At 40.3% G+C, this 20,562-nt stretch overlaps 1 protein-coding gene across 7 annotated transcripts in view; it reads right to left on the bottom strand.

The window, feature by feature from the left end:
• Positions 1 to 20,562, bottom strand: part of spag17 (sperm associated antigen 17) — a 222,550-nt gene that overhangs the window by 63,184 nt on the left and 138,804 nt on the right. For all 7 annotated transcript variants that reach the window (XM_072585264.1, XM_072585263.1, XM_072585268.1 and 4 more), the window contains 3 exons: positions 20,352 to 20,485; positions 14,293 to 14,466; positions 11,682 to 11,795 (listed from right to left, as the gene is read on the bottom strand). In XM_072585264.1, the coding sequence (XP_072441365.1) occupies positions 11,682 to 11,795; positions 14,293 to 14,466; positions 20,352 to 20,485 (422 nt within the window). The remainder of the gene's footprint in view (positions 1 to 11,681; positions 11,796 to 14,292; positions 14,467 to 20,351; positions 20,486 to 20,562) is intronic.

The raw sequence follows: 20,562 nt of genomic DNA, 5'->3' as shown, positions 1-20,562 counted from the left end.
GGTGGACATCCTATACCCAGAAATGCAAACAATGAAGTCAAGGAGGGAAAGCGAAGAGTCAGAGATGGATCAGGTAAAGATGAGAGAAGATAAAAATTGAAAGCAAGTTTTCTAATACCTAACAAGAGCAGGAAGCAGCACTGATGACATCATCAATTTATTGGAGAAAGAGTCGTGGTATGAGTTGAAGTAGGAATGAAACAAGAATGTCTCATATACCCCACAAAGAGACAGGCATAGCTAGGACCCTTATCAGATGAGTTAAAGGAATGTTGTTCAAAGGAAGAACCAGTTCAGCCAGGGAAAAGAGGGTGCACTGGATGGGGACTTTTCAAGGAAGAAGTGGAGAGCCTAATGGAATGTACATGTAGAGGGATTGCATATCCATGATGAATACAAGGTGGTTTGAGTCAGAAAACTGGAAATTGTGGGGCTGATGTAAAGATGTAAAGCGTCAGGAGAATGTAAGTACAAACAAGAAGATCAAAATTGGAATCAAGAATCAAGAAATTAGAATCAGTGTGACAGCAATAGCATTAGAAATTATGGTCCACATGGATAATAAAACATTTATTTATCAAAATAAAAGTTCAAGGAAAGGAGTAAACATGTCCATATATACACTATCCTGACCAGGGGCTGCTTGCCATATTATCAATAGAAAGAAATACCTTGGAAGGAAATGCTGCCTCACAGTGGACCCAGGTTTGATTCCAACCTTGCATGATTGAGTGTGTGGAGTTTACATGTTCTGTCCATATCCATGTAGGTTTCTACTGATGGTTCCTGTTTCCTCTCTCAGTTCAAAGATGTGCAGGCTAGGTGGTTTGGGCAGGCTAAATTGCCCTGCAGTCACTAGGGATGTGCAGGCTAGGTGGATATGGGGATAGGGGATGGGATGGGCAGACAAGCTCTTTGCAAGATCAGTGCAGACTCAATGGGCTGAATAGTCTCTTTCTGGAATATAGGGAATGTATGATTCCAAATCCAAACACAGCACATTCCTCTAGGAACGAGGTTTTGATGAGGTTTTGTCTGGCCTCTCAAGCTCGATAGTACGTGGGTCTACTTTGGTCTTTCGATGTTCACACAGATATCATTATCTTGCCCACAATCCTGCATTTCCTTTGTATCCAGAGCATCACCCCTTTGTTGGCTCTAGTTGTGAAGGGCACAGCAAATGATAATAATGCAAGACATCCACTTTGAGTTGAGCAAGGCAACACTAGAGCAGTGAAGGCTCATCTTAAATAAGCCTATTGTCTATTCCACTAAGGCATTGGTGAAAGTGTGAGCTGGTTGTAACTCCATCCTGCAATAGTCTGAGGGTGTGGTACTGGAAAAGCACAGCAGGTCAGGCAGCATCTGAGGAGCAGGAGAATCAACGTTTCAGGTATAAGCGCTTCATCACATTCATGATGAGGGGCTTATGTCCGAATCGTCAATTATCCTGCTCCTAGGATGCTGCCTCACCCGCTGTGCTTTTCCAATGCCACATATTTTGACTCTGATCTTCAGCATCTGCAGTCCTCACTTTTTTCTGATAGTCTCAGGGTTTCACAAAGCTAACATTGACTGTATAAGAAAGGGAGTGTGTCTCAACAGCGATCTCTGTATGATGTGAAAACTTTGAAATGGTGCAGGATATGAGAGCTTTCCAGCATGTACACATCATGACAACCCCTTGGATATTTGCCACATTCTTCAAGAAACTGGCATCTATGGTCACTGGGCGGTTGTTGAGTGCTCAATCAGTTTGCCTGTTAATTCATTTTTAACCTCATGTTAATTCTAGATGTCAGAGTATAGGATAAATATTCTGCTTTATTGATATTATTTTTTCTATTTGCTTTCAACAATGGAATCTTGCTTTACTCTTTTAGTAAACACCTGAGAATTCAAATTTTGTCTACCTTACAAGAAAAGTTACTGGTCCATAATTGGATCCTAACAAAATTGTGGTCTCATTCAGGATTATATCATCATCTTGCAGGTGAACTTATAACAGAGGTGTGAATGTCCTCAGGGTTGTGACGCTGTAATCAATTCATTGAACAGAAAGTCTTTGTGTATTTGGCTGTCATTAACCGCCCAATGTGATCAGGTCAGCATGCATATCATTGGCTTAGTAATGGATGTACGCTGATAGAATTACATGTGAGGAGGCAATGAATTGGTGACCTTGTCCTGCCAAGAGATGCAAAGAATGCATCTGAGACACCAGAGATGGAAATTGTTCAGCCTTTTCTCCTACCTAGCCTATGTTGCTTAGGTGTCATCACAATAGAGGAGTGCACAGAGGTTGCAGTTTTTGTCCTGCTTGATATTCTCTATCAGATTACTGTTGCTTTATATTCAGTCAGTTAGCTTGAGCATAACAGATGCCATTTTTGTGATGTGTGTTGACTTCATTACTGTGTCAGATTAATGGAGTCTAGGTGCATGAAATTCTCACAACTTCCAGTGTCAATTTCTCAATGCTGAGAGATGGCAATATGGACTGTGATAGTTAACTTCCTGATGTAAGGACTTTGGTTTGACAGTTGACAAGTGGATTAGAGTCTTTCCACTTATTGGTGATATTCTTCAGTATTGCTATCTATAACTGATATGCAATGTCCTCAACTTTGGATGAATATGCCCCATCTATAGGTTAATTACATTTCATTTATGTGATTAATTATTTCAACAAAATGGGTTGGAAAGGCAAGAGGATTACAAGTTATTTTAGGGCAGCACTTGTTGCATGGTAAACAACACTTTATTTAAAATAATACCAAGGAATTGCCTGACAGTTTATCCTGTAAGTGTTACAACATAGGACATTAGAACGTATAACAGGACAACGCACTACAGGCCCTTTGACTCTCGATGTTGCGTCGACCTTTAGAACCGTTCTGAAGCCCATCTAACCTACACAAATCCATTCTCATCCATATGCCTATTCAATGACCATTTAAATGCCCTTAAAGTTAGCGAATCTACTACATTGCAGGCAATGTGTTCCATGCCCCTACAACTTTCCGAGTAAAGAATTCATGTAAATTTCTCTAAACAAGAATTATGACTGCTACTAGCTGGGATAGAGATTATTTTGTATAAGACAGAAGTAGTCTGCAATGAACATGTCATAGAGTCATAGAGATGTACAGCATGGAAACTGACCCTTCGGTCCAACCATCCATGCCGACAAGATATCCCAACCCAATCTAGTCACACCTGCCAGCACCCGGCACATATTCCTCCAAACCCTTCCTATTCATATACCCATCCAAATGCCTCTTCAATGTTGCAATTGTACCAGCCTCCACCACATCCTCTGGCAGCTCATTCCATACACGTACCACCTTCTGTGTGAAAAAGTTGCCCCTTAGGTCTCTTTTATATCTCTCCCCTCTCACCCTAAACCTATGACCTCTAGTTCTAGACTCCCTGAACCCAGGGAAAAGACTTTGCCTATTTATCCTATCCATGCCCCAAATAATTTTGTAAACCTCTATAAGGTCACCCCTCAGCCGCCGACGCTCCAGGGAAAACAGCACCAGCCTGTTCAGCCTCTCCCTACAGCTCAGATCCTCCAACCCTGGCAACATCCTTGTAAATCTTTTCTGAACCCTTTCAAGTTTCACAACATCTTTCCGATAGGAAGGAGACCAGAATTGCATGCAATATTCCAACAGTGGCCTAACCAATGTCCTGTACAGCCGTAACATGACCTCCCAACTCCTGTACTCAATACTCTGACCAATAAAGGAAAGCATACCAAACGCCTTCTTCACTATCCTATCTACCTGCGACTCCACTTTTAAGGAGCTATGAACCTGCACTCCAAGGTCTCTTTGTTCAGCAACACTCCCTAGGACCTTACCATTAAGTGTATAAGTCCTGCTAAGATTTGCTTTCCCAAAATGCAGCACCTCACATTTACCTGAATTAAATTCCATCTGCCACTTCTCAGCCCATTGGCCCATCTGGTCCATATCCTGTTGTAATCTGAGGTAACTCTCTTTGCTGTCCACTACACCTCCAATTTTGGTGTCATCTGCAAACTTACTAACTGTACCTCTTATGCTCGCATCCAAATCATTTATGTAAATGACAAAAATGGAGGGCCCAGCACTGATCCTTGTGGCACTCCACTGGTCACAGGCCTCCGGTCTGAAAAACAACCCTCCACCACTACCCTCTGTCTTCTACCTTTGAGCCAGTTCTGTATCCAAATGGCTAGTCCTCCCTGCATTCCATGAGATCTAACCTTGCTAATCAGTCTCCCATGGGGAACCTTGTCGAACACCTTACTGAAGTCCATATAGTTCACATTTACTGCTCTGCCCTCATCAATCTTCTTTATTACTTCTTCGAAAAACTCAATCAAGTTTGTGAGACATGATTTCCCACACATAAAGCCATGTTGACTATCCCGAATCAGTTCTTGCCTTTCCAAATACATGTAAATCCTGTCCCTCAAGATTCCCTCCAACAACTTGCTTACCACCGAGGTCAGGCTCACCGGTCTATAGTTTCTTGGCTTGTCTTTACCGCCCTTCTTAAACAGTGGCACCACGTTTGCCAACCTCCAGTCTTCCAACACCTCACCTGTGACTATCGATGATACAAATATCTCAGCAAGAGGTCCAGCAATTAATTCTCTAGCTTCCCACAGAGTTCCCAGGTACACCTGATCAGATCTTGGGGATTTATCCACCTTTAGCCGTTTCAAGACATCCAGCACTTCCTCCTCTGTAATCTGAACATTTTTGCACATGTGGACAATGTGATCCATGATAGCATTGTTGTTTACTTAAGGGGACTAAAGAGGAATATTTCAGATTTTATTCTCCTATCTGCTTTCTTGCCTTTCTTTTGGGTAGGAATGTTAGTATTATGATGAATAAAGTATCACAATTGTGTGGGACAGACTGAATGGACCATTAGATTCTTTCTCATCCATCATTACCATATGGTGTTTACATATTTTTTTTCTAACTCAATATATTTACCATGATTACTTAGCTACAAATGTGCAGTTTTTGCCTTTTTAAAGCTCTTTTTGTTTACTTTTTGTTACTTTTTTTGTTACTTATTCAAAGTAACTTTGAATACTTCCCGTTGTTAATCATGCAGGTCTACTTTGTCACAAAGCTAGTCCCTTTTTTTCTAAAAGTTGTTCCTTGGCTCAAGAAGACTCTGTCCTTGATTTTTTTTCAGAGGGGCAATACACCAGGCTGGGCTCCGATCAGTCTGGTTTGGTACAGAGATGAAAAGGATTTTGAGAGACCTTTTGTTTATATGTAAATAGATGAGACTTCAAGCCAAAGTGGTTATGCTTTAGGAATGACCTGTATAAAGAGAGGGGAGTGGTCAGCTCTCTAGCTGAGCAGTTTTAGTTCAGTCTTGAACCGGTTAGAAGTTCAACAGGGAGCTGTGTGGAAACTCTCTCTCTTTTCTACCCTTCAACAAATTGCAAAGTTATAGTCTGGGGTTGCCTGCTTAAGAATGTTTTGAGTGGACAGATTGGGTGTTCTTTGCAGGATTTTGAAACAGCTAGTGGTTGGTGCTGGTTTGGGTGTTGGTTTGGTTGGGTAGACAAAGCTTGGGATAGTAATGGCTCTTTCAGTCACCAAATCATTTCTGGGTGTGGGTACAATGACTTTGGAAGTTTTGCAAAAAGTGAATAAGACCGATTTGCAAGAATTAGCAGTGAAGCTGGAATTGAAACTGCCTGTTTCAGTGACAAAAGGAGAGATAATTGCAGCAGTAGCTCAGCATTTAAACTTGCTGGAGAAACCATCAGAATCTATAGAGATGGCAAGAATTCAATTGCAAATGAAGTAGCTTGAGTTGGAGGCAAGAGATAAGAAAAGGGCAGCAGAAATGAAACAGTTTGAGTTAGAAGTAGAAGCAGAAGAGGGAAAAAGAGAGAGCAGCAGAACAGAGAGAAAAAGATGGAGCAGCAGAAGAGAGACAAAGAGAGAGCAGAGAAAGAAAAAGAGAGAGCTTATGAACTTTAAAAACTGACAAGTAAAAAGAAAAGGCAGCTTAAAAGGCTGGAGATAAAGGCTGAGGGTAGGCTTCATGAGGAAGAGCAAGCCCTTGTAGTCAGAAGCTTAGTGAGAAACTGTTTAAGTATGTTCAAGCGTTGCCTAAATTTGATGAGAAGGATGTGGAAAGCTATTTCATCTCACTTGAAAAGGTGGCTAAACAAATGCAGTGGCCAGTGGCAATGTGGGTTGTGTTGATCCAAACAAAACTTGTAGGTAGGGCTGCTGGGGTATTTTCATCACTATCGGAGGATGTGTCTGGGGAGTATGAGGAGGTGAAAAAAGCCATTTTAAGTGCATATGAGCTTGTACCAGAAGTTTATAGACAATGTTTCAGGGATCTATGGAGGGAGCCTGGTCAAACCTATATTGAGTTTGAAAGGATCAAACAGAGTAATTTCGATAGATGGATAAGACCTTTAAAAATTGAGCAAACTTATGATGCCCTTAGAGAGGTAATTATTTTGGAGGAATTCAAAAATTCACTGCTTGAAGTAGTGCAAACTCACGTGGAAGAGCAGAGAGTTAAAACAGCAAGGTTAGCAGCTGAAGTGGCTGATGATTATGAGCTGGTCTGTAAAACTCGGTTTGGCTTCCAGAATCAATTTCAGTCCATGAGGGATAGAAACTGGGGCAAAGAGAAATCCTCACATGGAAAGTGGAAGATAGATCTCAGTGAAGATCATAAGGATAACTTACCACAGGGTAAAAAAGAAATCCTTGAGGGGGACAAAGAAGTCAAAAAGCTGTGGTGTTTTCTTTGTAATAAGGTGGACCACATGAAATCAATGTTGGTGGGCTAGGAGAAAGCCAGATGTAGGAAAACCAAACAAGCCAGGAAGTTTTTTTGGTCCAATAACAAAAAGCACAAGGGAAGTTAGACAACTGCTCAGAGCGTACAAGATGATCAAAGGTTGATTAAGGAGGAAGTGCCAGATCTGCTTAAAAAATACATATGCAACGGTAAAGTTTATTCACATAGGCCAGGAGCCGAAGGTAAGGAAGTTACAATATTAAGGGACACAGGATCCTCTCAGTCTGTAATGCTGAAGGATGAGGAGATTTGCACTCCTGAAGGACTATTGCCAGAGAAGGTACTGATAACAGGAATTCATGGTGAAACAAAAAGTGCTCAGTTATGTAAAGTGAGGCTAGAGAGTCCAGAGAAGAGTGGAGAATTTGTTGTTGGAGTACTGGACAAACTGTCAGCTCCAGAAATACAATTTATCCTTGCAAATGATATAGCTGATTCACCAGTAGGCGTGCAGCCAGTGGAGACTCAGACAACTGAAGACTTGGAGAATGTTTATCCAGGAATTTTCCCTGATTGTGTGATCACAAGATCATAGAGGCACAAGCTGAAGCAGGAGAGATCAAAAGGCATAGATAAGGAAACTGACATAGTATTATCTAAAACTTTCCTTGATCATGTAAGTGAAACAGAGAAGGAGCAAATTGGTAAACATGCAAGCACCTTTAGCTCTACTAAACTGATTGAATTATAACAGAAAGATGAGGGGTTAAAACAATTATATCAAAAGGCACTTACAGAGAAGGAAAGTGAATGCAGTCCTGTGTGTTAAAATAATGTCTTAATGAAGAAATGGAGACCATCATGCATTCAAGCAGATGAGAAACGGGCAGAGTTTCTTGAAATTGTTTTGCCAGTGGGGTATAGGAAGGAGGTGTTGCGAGTGGCACATGACCTACCACTTGGAGGTCATTTAGGGGTGAGGAAAACACAGGCTAAAATACAAAGACATTTTTACTGGCCTGGACTACACAAAGATATAGTTGAATTTTACCAGACATGTCATACATGTCAGCTAATCGGAAAACCACAGTAATAAAACTTGCACCTTTAATACCTATTCCAGCGTTTGAGCAACCTTTTACAAGGGACTTGATTGATTGCGTAAGTACCTTACTTCAAACAAAAAGTGGGAATAAGTATTTGTTAACAATAATGGATGTGCCAACTAGATTTCCAGAGGCAATCCCATTGAGCAACATCACAGCTAAAAGGATTGTAGAAGAATTACTTAATTTTTTTTACTAGATACGGACTACCAGTAGAGATCCAGTCAGATCAAGGATCAAACTTCACATTCAAATTATTCAAGGAAGTTATGGATAACTTAGGAATAAAGCAATTCAAATCTACTGCGTACCATCCGGAATCGATTGGGACAACACTACCATTATAGGGCAAGCCAAACAGAGAACAGCCAGGGAATTCCTAGAGGCATGGCACTCATCCACAGACTCTATCAACAAACACATCGACCTGGACCCAATATACCGGCCACTACAGTGGACAGCTTGAACTGACAACCGGAAGCGGCAGAGACAGGCCACTATAAATACCAGAGAAAACAGCACAGAAGCGCTTCACAGGAGGCTCCCAAGCACTGAGGATGTCACCTAGACAGGGGACGAAACGTTTGCAAGACAAATTCCCAGCTTGGCGAACAGAACCACAACACCGCAGGGAGCACTGGAGAGATGGCATCAAACACTAAAGATCATGTTGAAGGCTTATGGTCAGGATTATCCAGATGATTGGGATAAGGGAATTCTGTTTGTCCGTTTTGTGATCAGAGATGCACCGAATAAATCAACCAAATTCAGTCCATTTGAATTAAGTTTTGGGCATGAAGTAACAGGACCATTAAAACTGATTAAGGAGAACTTAATAAGTCAGAATTCAGAGACTATGTGTCAAACTTTAGAGAACAATTAATTAGAGCTGGAGAGTTGGTTGCCAGCATTTAAAAGTATCACAGCATACAACCAAACAGGAAGCAGATAAGAAATCACAAATTCACAATTTTGCAATTGGGGATAAGCCATTGGTGTTACTGCCAGTAACAGGTGAGCCTTTAAAAGCAAGGTTTCATGGACCATATCAAATTTAGAAGAAATTGAGTGAGGTGAACTATTTGATAAGGACTCCGGACAGGAGGAAATCTCACAGAATGTGTCATGTAAATATGCTCAGAAGGTATTTTGATAGGGAAGGAAAGCAAGAGGAGAAGGTGTTAATGATTACAGCACAGGAGGAAGAACCAAGTTCAGAGAATTCTGAATTGGACATTCCTCAAATCAAATTGGACAATGAGGAAGATGTCAAAAATTGGGATAAATTATTGAATTACCTTCCACAAGAAAATCAAAATGACCTGAAAGAATTATTACTATAACATGGGGAGATATGCAGAAATAAACTGGGAAGTACTAATCTAATTGTGCATGATGTAGATATAGGAGATGCTGTTCCGATTAAACAACAGCATTATAAGCATAAGTGTCTAAAGTTGGCACAGGTTCATAAGGAGATAGAGTGCCTACTCCAGGATGGCATAATCGGAGTGAATTACAGTGACTGAAGTTCACCTATAGTCATGGTGCCAAAGCCAGATGGTACCCAACGATTATGTGTGGACTATCGCAAAGTTAACGCCGTTACATAGACTGATGTATATTCAATTTCGTGAAGGACTGTGGAGGACTGTGTCGAAAAAGTGGTACAAGCATCTTACATTTCTAAATTGGACTTGCTCAGAGGCTACTGGCAGGTAGCTTTGTCAGAGAGAGCAAAGGCAATTTTGGCTTTCATAACGCCAAATGGACTATATCAGTTCAAAGTCATGCTATTTGGTATGCTAAACACTCCAGCCACATTTCGGACTGACTAATAAGGTCATTGCCAGCTTACCCAATTGTGTGGTGTAAATAGATGACCTGATGATTTTTAGTCATTCGTGGAAGGAACAATTACAGCATTTATTGGACTTGTTCAATCAACTTCGGAAGGCAGGCTTGGTGGTAAAGTAAATTTGCCAAAGCCCAAGTCACCTTCCAAGGTATGTTATTGGCCATGGACAAATGGCCCCACAGGATGTGAAAACAAAAGTAATTGGGGAATTTCCCACACCGTTGACGAAGAAAGAAGTACAATCTGGGGTTGAGTGGATTTTACTAAAAGTTTGTGCTGAACTTTAGCAGTGTGGCTGCTCCACTCACCGAACTGTTAAAAAAGGCAAGAAGTTTCAGTAGACAGCAGACTGTCAAAATGCATTTGACAGCCTAAAAACTGTGATAACCACTGCCCCAGTATTAGCCACACTGGATTATACGAAGCCTTTCAAGGCGGCTATCGATGCCAGTGATGTGGATGTTGTTGCGGTGTTCCTGCAGAAGGGTGATGAGGGAATAGAAAGATCCATTGGGTATTTTACCAGGAAGTTGAACGTTCATCAACAGAAATATTCAACAGTGAAGAAAGAGACTTTAAGCTTGGTGTTGGCATTACAACATTTAAGTGTATATATTACCAGCAATGCATCTGAGACAATTGTATACACTGATCACAAGCCATTGACATTTGTGGAAAATTTTAAGGACAAAAATACCAGACTATTTAGATGGAGCTTTTTGTTGCAGCCATTCAATTTGACAATTGTGCATGTTGCAGGTCATGAAAATGTGATTGCCGATGTGCTATCGAGACTCGAATGAGATACGGAGGCATTCGGTGATGTGTGCATAGCGGCCTGAATTTGCATGGGGCTGTGCATGTTTGCATGTTTATAGTTAGTATCATATATATGTGTGTTTAGACTACCAACTGGGTTTTGAAGGGTTAAAAATTAAGCCATCTTTTGGTATTGATGGTTCTTTATTTTTAAGGGGGGGGAGGTGTCACAAAGCTAGTGCCGTTTTTTCTAAAAGCTGTTCTTTGGCTCAAGGGGACTCTGTCCTTGATTTTTTTTCAGAGGGGCAATAAACTGGGCTGGGCTCTGATCAGTCTGGTTTGGTACAGATATGAAAAGGATTGTGAGATGCCTTTTGTTTATATGTAAATAGATAAGACTTCAGGCCAAAGTGGTTATGCTTTCGGAGTGATCTGTATAAAGAGATGGGAGTGGTCAGCTCTCTAGCTAAGCTGAGCTGAGCAGTTTTAGTCCAGTCTTGAACCAGTTGGATGTTCAAAAGTGAGTTGTGTGGAAACCTCTCTCTTTTCTGCCCTTCAACTTCAACCTGTAAGCATGTGTTCCATTTATATTGTTTTTAAAGGGAATTTGCTTATTGGAACTGTTGTGTATATTCGGAACAGCATAATTAAGTACAGTTGGATAGTTTGAGTTCTGTAGGGGTTCTTTATTCTGTTCTTTGTGTTTCATTGTGTAATTTTGTGAATAAATTTCTGTCTGTTTTAAAACTTTGTAGTCAACCTAGCTAATTTAATCCACGTAATTTTCACTGTTCACTTACCAAAACAAATGGAAAAGTTATGGTCTGGGGCTGCCTGCTTAAGAATGTTTTGAGACGTCTGGCTTAGTCCATAACAACTTATGAACAGTGATACCTAGCTTACTATGGTTTTTCAGTCAGTTAGAGTTTATACAAATTCTCATTGATGGTTTTGATGTCTGTGAGGCAATAGACCAGATCAATTGCAATTATGAAATTAATCGTGATGAGATACACATTCTTACATGGAAGTGAGGCACATCATAAAGAAATAGGGAATATTAGTTATGGGCTTCTCCTCCAAACTGCCTCATATCTTGGCATTAAATTCCAGTTGGGTGAACCAGTTAAATAGCAGAATGACCTATAAAAGAGGCTTCTTACCAGAACCAGTTTGAGGAGATCAGCAGCATGCTCAAGCTCTTTTTCATTCCGTGGCTCTTTAAGTGCCATTTCATTTTTTTGTTCCTCCTTTTGTAGAGTGAGTTCAATGTACTCCTACAATTATACAAATATAACTCCAAACATCAGAAAATGTCTGGTCTGTCTTCACATGATTATTTGATATATATGATTTAATGCATTAGACTAAGAGCAAACTCCTAAATTTAAAATCTCTATGATTCTAACAAGCTTGTGAAACCACATCAGCAGAGGGCCAATACTATGCAGAGTTCCTTTACATATGACTTATTTAAAGAAAAGGGTGAAGCAGGATTTTTATGAACCATTATTCCTTGACTGGATCTATTGATCCCAAAACCTTTGATGGTCTTGTTTCAATATTGAAGTGACCCAGAAAAGCTGCAGCTTTTTATAGGAAGACCTTCGGTTACACTTCAGGAAAAACACACCCTTGTAGTCAAGGTGACCACTACCTTGAACATTTTTTGCCTCATGGTTATTTCATAGTTTTCATATTTTTATAGCCAATCTGCAGGGCATCAGTACATTAATTGAATGATGGAAGTTTATTCACAAAGTAAGCAGCTAAACAAAGTTCTCTAGACGTGCAAAGTAACAAGTAAGAGTAATTCTTTTGGTCTTTGAAGCCTGCTTTCCCATTCAATAAGATCATGAATGACCTGACCGTGGCCTTAACTAATCTTACCTGGATATATCCATAATTCTCGGCTACCATGTATGTCAAAATCTGTTTAACTTGTCTATGATTATATTCAATAACCCAGCCTCCACTTTTGAACATCATTAATGTAGAGACTTCCAAGCATTAATTCTGCTCCTAGAGAAGAAATTCCTCCTTATATCTTCATCTTAAATGACAGATCTCTTATTTTGCAACTGTGCCACTTAGTTTGATTCTGCCATAATGAGAAACATCTTTTCAGCACTTACCCTGTAAAGAACCCTCAGATCTTATATTTCAGTAAGAGCAGTTCTAATTCTTCTAAACCCCAGAGAGCGTATGCCTAACTAAATAGGTAAATTCAGGAAGAATGTTCGTGATGACTTGGGGTCCAGAACTAGAGACCACAATCTAAACATATGGGCAGGCCATTTAGGACTGAGATGAACAGAAATTCCTTAACTCAGAGACTGACAGCATGTGGAATTCTCTGCCACAGAAGGTGATTGAGGCCAAAACATTGAAACCTTTCCAGAAAGAGTTAGATGTATTTCTTGGGGTTAAAGGGATCAAAGGGTATGAGGAGAAAGTCAGAGCTAAGTTGGATGGTCAGCCATGATCATATTGAATGATGGGGCAGGCTCAAGGTGACAAATGACTTACTTAAGCTCCTATTTTCTCTGTTTCTATGTTAACCTGCTCAAAAGATCAGCATTAGGTAATTTCTTAATTCTAGGAAAAAAACTCAATGATCCTTCTCTTCTTAAGTAAGGAGACCAAATATATAACAATACTCAAGAATGACCTCAACAACGTTCTGTACAGTTGTATCAAGACTTTCAAACTTGTATACACTCTCATTCTTGCAATAAAGGCCGATATTTCATTTGCCTTCTTAATTAATTGCTGCCACCTGCATGTCGATTTGCATGTCATCTACCTAATAATTCAACTCAGTCTCAGAATTATGGAATTTTACACAACAGAATTGGTGATCATATGGAAGTTCCCTGAAAATGATTTCAACCTTTAGTCCTGTTGCCTTGTGCCTTCTAACAGGGAGGCAACCAACTAGGGGTATTATCGCTGGACGTTTAGTCCAGAGACACAGATCATGTTCTGGGTACCCGGATTCGAATCCCACGATGACAGATGATGGAATTGGAATTCAATTTAAAAATCTGGAATTAAGAATCTAATCATGACCATGAATCCATTGTCGATTGTCGGAAAATAAAACATCTGGTTCACTTACGTCCTTTAGGGAAGGAAACGACCATCCTTACCTGGTCTGCCCTACATGTGATTCCAGACCCACAGCAATGTAGATGACTCTCAACTGCCCTCTGAGCAATTAGGGACAGATAATAAATGCTGCCTAGCCAGAGATGCCCCCATCCAATGAATAAAGAAAAAAAAATCTTTAAGCATTCCTTTTACAAATATTTATCAATCCCTCTTTTAAACATTTTAATACATTTCATTTCCATCAGTATTTTTGGGTTGGACATTCAATGACCAATTGACTTTCTGCATAAAACCATCCTCCTAATCTCCCATTTCCTCATTATTGCTCTGAAATTATGGTTTTAAATTGTCCTCAAAATCTGCAATATATTGGGAAGGGACAGGATGGGACCAAAGATGCTGCTGGAGAAGCACTCTGGTTTGTGAAGTTCCTCAGTGGGTGGTTGAGGTGGGAAACCTCACAACCTTAAACAAATACTTGGATTTTCACTCAAAATATCATAACATTCAAGGCTATGGGCTGGAAAATGGGTCTGGTGTAGATTTAGAACAAACTTTTGTTAGTGCGGATTTGATGGGTTGAAGGACCTCTTTGTACTGTATAATTCTACTTTATTCAGCAGAGCTTCTGCCACCCCCAAAGAAATTTGAATGAAAAACCTTAAGACAATTCTGCAATCTTTGCTGTATCTCCATATTTATAGGCTCATATTGAAACAGCTGACGGACTTCAAGAACAGAGGGACACTTTAAGACAGGAGGAGATGAAGGATCCACATGCTCAGTTTGTAGAGTGAAAGGGTGCATGCCAACAGGTGGTCCTGGGATCTTGCACTGGAAACAAAAATAAAAAGAGAAGTCAGTCTTCTTGTGTCAGACAAGATTCAGTCAGGAAAACCTTCCTAGATCTATAACTTTGACACTAAAATTGATACAAACAACAGTACCACGTTTAGATGAAATATTCTTCCTGCAGATTTCAAAATATTCAAAAATTTTCTTTGGGAAAAGCCACATTGCCTTCTGTATTTTACAGGTTAGAATTTTTTTTACCCTCAAATATTTTTCTACCCCTACAGAAGGCAGTTTGGTTAATTTGAACTGTCCTCCTGATAAGAAGCTGTGGAGGGTTGACAGCAATTAAAATGTATCTGCAGCTTCTCCATTTCAACTTAGCAGACTGCAATTTTAAATTCTGGTCTTGAATCCAAGTCTTAATACTAGATTGTAGAGTTTTTTTTAAAGAGACGGTTTCCATGTGAGCCAGGAGAAGCAGACAAATTGGTCAAAGCTCACAAGGAAACCTTGGGTTTCCCTGCCCAAGACTTTTCTCCCTTCCTCAACCACAATGGGGTAAGTGACCATAATTCTATTAGTTTTAAAATAGTGATGAAAAAGGATAGACTGGATCTAAAAGTTGAAATTCTAAATTGGTGGAAGGCTAATTTTGAAGGTATTAGGCAAGAACTTTTAAAAGCTGATTGGGGGCAGATGTTCGCAGGTAAAGGGGTGGCTAGAAAATGGGAAACCTTCAGAAATTAGATAACGAGAGGCCAGAAATGGTATATTCATGTTAGGGTGAAAGGCTGGTAGGTATAGGAAATGCTGGCTGACTAAAGAAATTGAGGGGGAGGTTAAGAAAAAGAATGAAGCATATGTCAGGTATAGACAGGATAGATTGAGTGAATCTTTAGAAGCATATAAAGGTAGCAGGAGTATACTTAAGAGAGAAATCAGGAGGACAGGAAGGGGACATGAGATAGTTTTGGCAAATAGGGTTAAGGAGAAACCGAAGGGTTTTTACAAATACATTAAGGACAAAAGAGTTCAACCTGGATAAATGCGAGGTGATGAATTTTGGAAGGTCGAATTTGAAAGCTGAGTACAGGATTACGGATAGGATTCTTGGCAGTGTGGAGGAACAGAGGGATCTTGGTGTGCAGGTACATAGATCCCTTAAAATGGCCACCCAAGTGGACAGGGTTGTTAGGAAAGCATATGGTGTTTTGGCTTTCATTAACAGGGGGATTGAGTTTAAGAGTCGTGAGATCTTGTTGCAGCTCTATAAAACTTTGGTTAGACTGCACTTGGAATACTGCGTCCAGTTCTGGTCGCCCTATTATAGGAAAGATGTGGATGCTTTGGAGAGGGTTCAGAGGAGGTTTACCAGGATGCTGCCTGGACTGGAGGGCTTATCTTATGAAGAGAGGTTGACTGAGCTAGGACTTTTTTCATTGGAGAAAAGGCAGAGGAGAGGGGACCTAATTGAGGTATACAAGATAATGAGAGGCATAGATAGAGTCGATAGCCAGAGACTATTTCCCAGGGCAGAAATGACTAACACGAGGGGTCATAGTTTTAAGTTGGTTGGAGGAAAGTATAGAGGGGATGTCAGAGGCAGGTTCTTTAAACAGAGAGCTGTGAGAGCATGGAATGCGTTGCCAACAGCAGTTGTGGAAGCAAGGTCATTGGGGACATTTAAGAGACTACTGGACATGCATACAGTCACAGAAATTTGAGGGTGCATACATGAGGATCAATGGTCAGCACAACATCAGTACAGCACAACAGTACAGCACAACAGGCTGAAGGGCGTGTTCTGTGCTGTACTGTTCTATGTTCTATGTTCTATGTTCTAAAAGAGTAACTAGGGAGAGAATAGGGCCCCTGAAAGATCAGCAAGGCTGCAGGAGACAGAGGAGATATTAAACGAGTATTTTGCATCACTGTTTACTGTGGATAAGGACATGGAAGATATAGAATGTAGGGAAATAGATGGTGACACCTTGAAAAATGTCCATATTATAGAGGAGGAAGTGCTGGATGTCTTGAAATGCATAAAAGTGGAAAAAATCCCCAGGATCTGATCAGGTATACCCTATAACTCTGTGGGAAACTAAGGAAGTGATTGCTGAACCCCTTGCTGAGATATTTGTATCACTGATAGTCACAGATGAGGTGCCGGAAGACTGGAGGTTGGCTAATGTGGTGCCACTATTTAAGGAAGGTGGTAAAGAAAAGCCAGGGAACTATAGATCAGTGCACCTGACATCGGTGGTGGGCAAGTTGTTGGAGGGAATCCTGAGGGACAGGATTTATATATATTTGGAAAGGCAAGGACTGATGTGGGATAGTTAACATGGCTTTATGCATGGGAAAGCATGTCTCACGAACTTGATTGAGTTTTTTGAAGAAGTAACAAAGAGGATTGATGAGGGCAGAGTGGTGGCCGTAATCTATATGGACTTCAGTAAGCCTCCTGTGAAGCGCTTCTGTGATCTTTCCTCCTGGGACAACACTACATTATAGGACAAGCCAAACAGAGAAAAGCCAGGGAATTCCTAGAGGCATGGCACTCATCCACAGATTCAATCAATAAGCACATCGATCTGGACCCAATATACCGACCACTGCAACTGACAGCTGGAACTGACAACCGGAAGCGGCAGATTCAAACCACTCCAAATGCCAGATGAAAGATCACAGAAGCGCTTCATAGGAGGCTCCAAAGCACTGAGGATATCACCTAGACAGGAGACGAAACGTCTGCAACACAAATTCCCAGCTCAGCGAACAGAACCACAACAACTTAATGGTGAGTCCTTGGGCGTGTTACTGAACAAAGAGACCTCAGAGTGCAGGTTCATAGCTCCTTGAAAGTAGAGTTGCAGGTAGATAGGATAGTGAAGAAGGCATTTGGTGTGCTTTCCTTTATAGGTCAGAGTATTGAGTATAGGAGTTCGGAGGTTATGCTGTGGCTGTACAGGATGTTGGTTAGGCCACATTTGAAATATTGCATGCAATTCTGGTCTCCTTCCTCTCGGAAGTATGTTGTAAAACTTGAAAGGGCTCAGAAAAGATTGACAAGGATGTTGCCAGGGTTGGAGGATTTGAGGATTTGGAGAGGTTGAATAGGTTGGGGCTGTTTTCCCTCGAGCATCAGAAGCTGAGGGGTGACCTTATAGAGATTTATAAAATCACGAGGGGCATGGATAGGATAAATAGACAAAGTCTTTTCCCTGGGGTTGGGGAGTGCAAAACTAGAGGGCATAGATTTAGGGTGAGAGGGGAAAGATATAAAAGAGACCTAAAGGGGCAAGCTTTTCATGTACAGGGTGGTACGTGTACAGAATGAGTTTCCAGAGGAATTGTTGGAGGCTACTACAATTGCAACATTTAAAAGGAATCTGGATGAGTCTATGAATAGGAAGGGTTTGGAGGGATATGGACTGGGTGCTAGCAAGTGGGACTAGATTAAGTTGGGATATCTGGTCAGCATGGATGAGTTGGACCTAAGGGTCTGTTTCCATGGTGCACATCTCTATGACTAGTGATTGCTAATCCATGGCTATCAGGTGAGACCTCTAAGCCACTCGGTTTTAATAGCGTAATTACTGCTTCTCATTAATTTTTCAGCTTACTCAATGAGGAAGTCAGCAAGGGGTTTGTAAATGAGGCTTGACTGTTAAAATTGGCTGGACCTCCCTGCTACCATGGCCAGTTTGGTCAGATGCATGCATATAGTTTTACTGAACAGGAGTTACTAGGTATTGTTCCTAATGGTAACTTCACAGATGCTGCTAGCCAAAGAACATCTTACCAAGAAGCCAGTGCTCATGTGTAAATCAGAGCAATGATTTATATGACTACAAAAACGTTTTATGACTACAAAAGTGTGACAATGAAGTCAGGAGTGGTGGAATGATTCTCCTTTTTTCTATTCCCTTTTTGGTTGTAGCAGAGATTTTGAATTTTAAAAGGATGCTAAGTGCCAGTTCAATATGCACTTCTCTGTTTGAAGTTTCAAAGAAACAGATTAGACAGCTATTCTTGAGTTAAACACACATCTGTGTTGTTAAAACCTACTTAAGTAAAAATATTAAAGATGTACAAATGGGCCCTACTTCCCACTGATGCATGCAAATTCACTCACTCACTCACCAAGCATGCAAAAAGAAATATAGCTTGAAAGAATACTGTATGTTAAACTTGTCCAAGTTATATGCAGACAAAAATTCAATAGATACACTACTGCAGTTGGATGTTTTGGTTCTTACTGAGCTAGTTGCTTTTAAATTGTGGCTTTGTTGGTATATTCCCTTCTCTCATAAAATCATGTTGTCGCAAATTTAATGGTTTTTCGTAGAGTCTCTGGCTGGTGTAGGAATGTGACTAATCTTTCTCAGCAAAACTGGGTTCAGTACTTAGATAGAATGTTAGAGAAACAATGTTGAATTTATAAGCTTGCATGTTCTTTGCCTCGATCCCAATGCCAGCTTGACATTATCTCTTCATGTTGATTATATATTCCAACGAATATAGAAGACTAACCCATGCCTCGCACAGCATCTCCTCAGCTTTTTGTGGCTGTGGTTAATGATTTTGATTTAATATTCCAGCCATTAACTTCCACATGTTCTATTCTTGATTGATGAGATGGGGAGGAGCTGTTCATATTTCCAGAAATTCCTGTCGGGGTCTTTGTAGACTTTATGTCCCCATCAAATAGAAATGTGACTTCATAAGGCAAATTAGAAGCTAGTTCAAGTTGGTGTCTTTTGCTTAATACGAGTATTTGTTCCTTAAAAAAACAGTTCTATATATACTGCCGCCACAGTGGAACATTAAGTCAGTTGCAGTTCATGTCATGCATTTGTGCCAGAACCAAAAGCTGGTGTTGTCTTCATCCATGTGCAGAGACATGTTGCTACTGATTTCCAAGAAGCCCGTCATCATCCTCTGATCCTGATCCCTCAATACCTTGTTCTCTTACTCCTGGGCATGGTGAACAATGAGAAAGCATAGTGGTGCTCAGGCGGGAGCAGAGGGGTTAGGAGTGGAGCAGACAAGTTTTAAGAGTGGGGCAGTGAGAAAATCACAATCTCAGGATTGGATTGATCTAAAACATTTGTTTTACTGGTCCTATTCTTTGATGCAGCTGCAGCATTAATGGGAGGCACTGTAACATCATGGGCTGTGAAAACACCGTCTGCAGTGTCTGCTGGAATTTCTCTAGAAATTTCTGTTTTAGTTTCATATCTCCAGCATCTGCAGTTCTTTGTTTTACCTTAAAAATTAATATTCTGTGTAGCACATAATGAGATAGTTTGAATTTTTCTGCACCAATACATTGATATGTACATGTTTGCAGCAAGAGTCTCTTGATGATAATGAATTATGAGATCTCCTCTCTTTGTGGCTCTGGCTGAGTTCTGCTAACTGATTCCTGATGAAGGACTTTTGCCCGAAACATTGATTCTCCTGCTCCTCGGATGCTACCTGACCTGCTGTGCTTTTCCAGCACTGCACTCTTGACTCTAACTTAGCAAAGAACTGGAATTAAACAAATTGCACTAGCACAACTAAAGATCGATCTAAAAGGAACTAACACAATGCACTTATCCTAAGAAAACCAACTGGAAGATCAGAATTTACTTAACTTTTACAATTGTCAATATATTGACTATTCACAATAGTTCCATATATAGAGAATTCAACAAGGTTAATTTAAACATATATAAACAAAATAATCACAGCAGCATGAATTTTGTGCTATTCACAGGACTTTGCAAAAACAAACCTAATAATGCAAAATTTGGTTCATGAAAATTCTTAAAAACTGAAGTCGTAACAACTCGACAATCTGGAATACTGAACAAAAATGACAAATGACAATCCAGTCCTTCCCCTGTAACTAACATATTCCTTTGAAGACTTACCTCTACTTGAGGAAATGTGTCCCATTGTCTTGATCGAAGATTGTGGGGGATAATGTTGGCTACGTCCTTTTTAATTAACCAGCGTGATCCAATGTCTTCAGTGGATGGCTGGAGAAAAGTGATACCAAATACACCTGTTTGGAGTAGAGATTGAAACAGCTCAAAAGATACATTAAAATATTTGCATTAAAATAATGTGTTTTTAAATGCT

Source organism: Chiloscyllium punctatum, chromosome 15, assembly GCF_047496795.1.
Source record: "Chiloscyllium punctatum isolate Juve2018m chromosome 15, sChiPun1.3, whole genome shotgun sequence".
In the NCBI taxonomy this organism is placed as follows: Eukaryota; Metazoa; Chordata; class Chondrichthyes; order Orectolobiformes; family Hemiscylliidae; genus Chiloscyllium; species Chiloscyllium punctatum.
The sequence above is the reverse complement of the archived record's forward strand: the minus strand, read 5'-3'. Positions and strand labels throughout refer to the sequence as shown.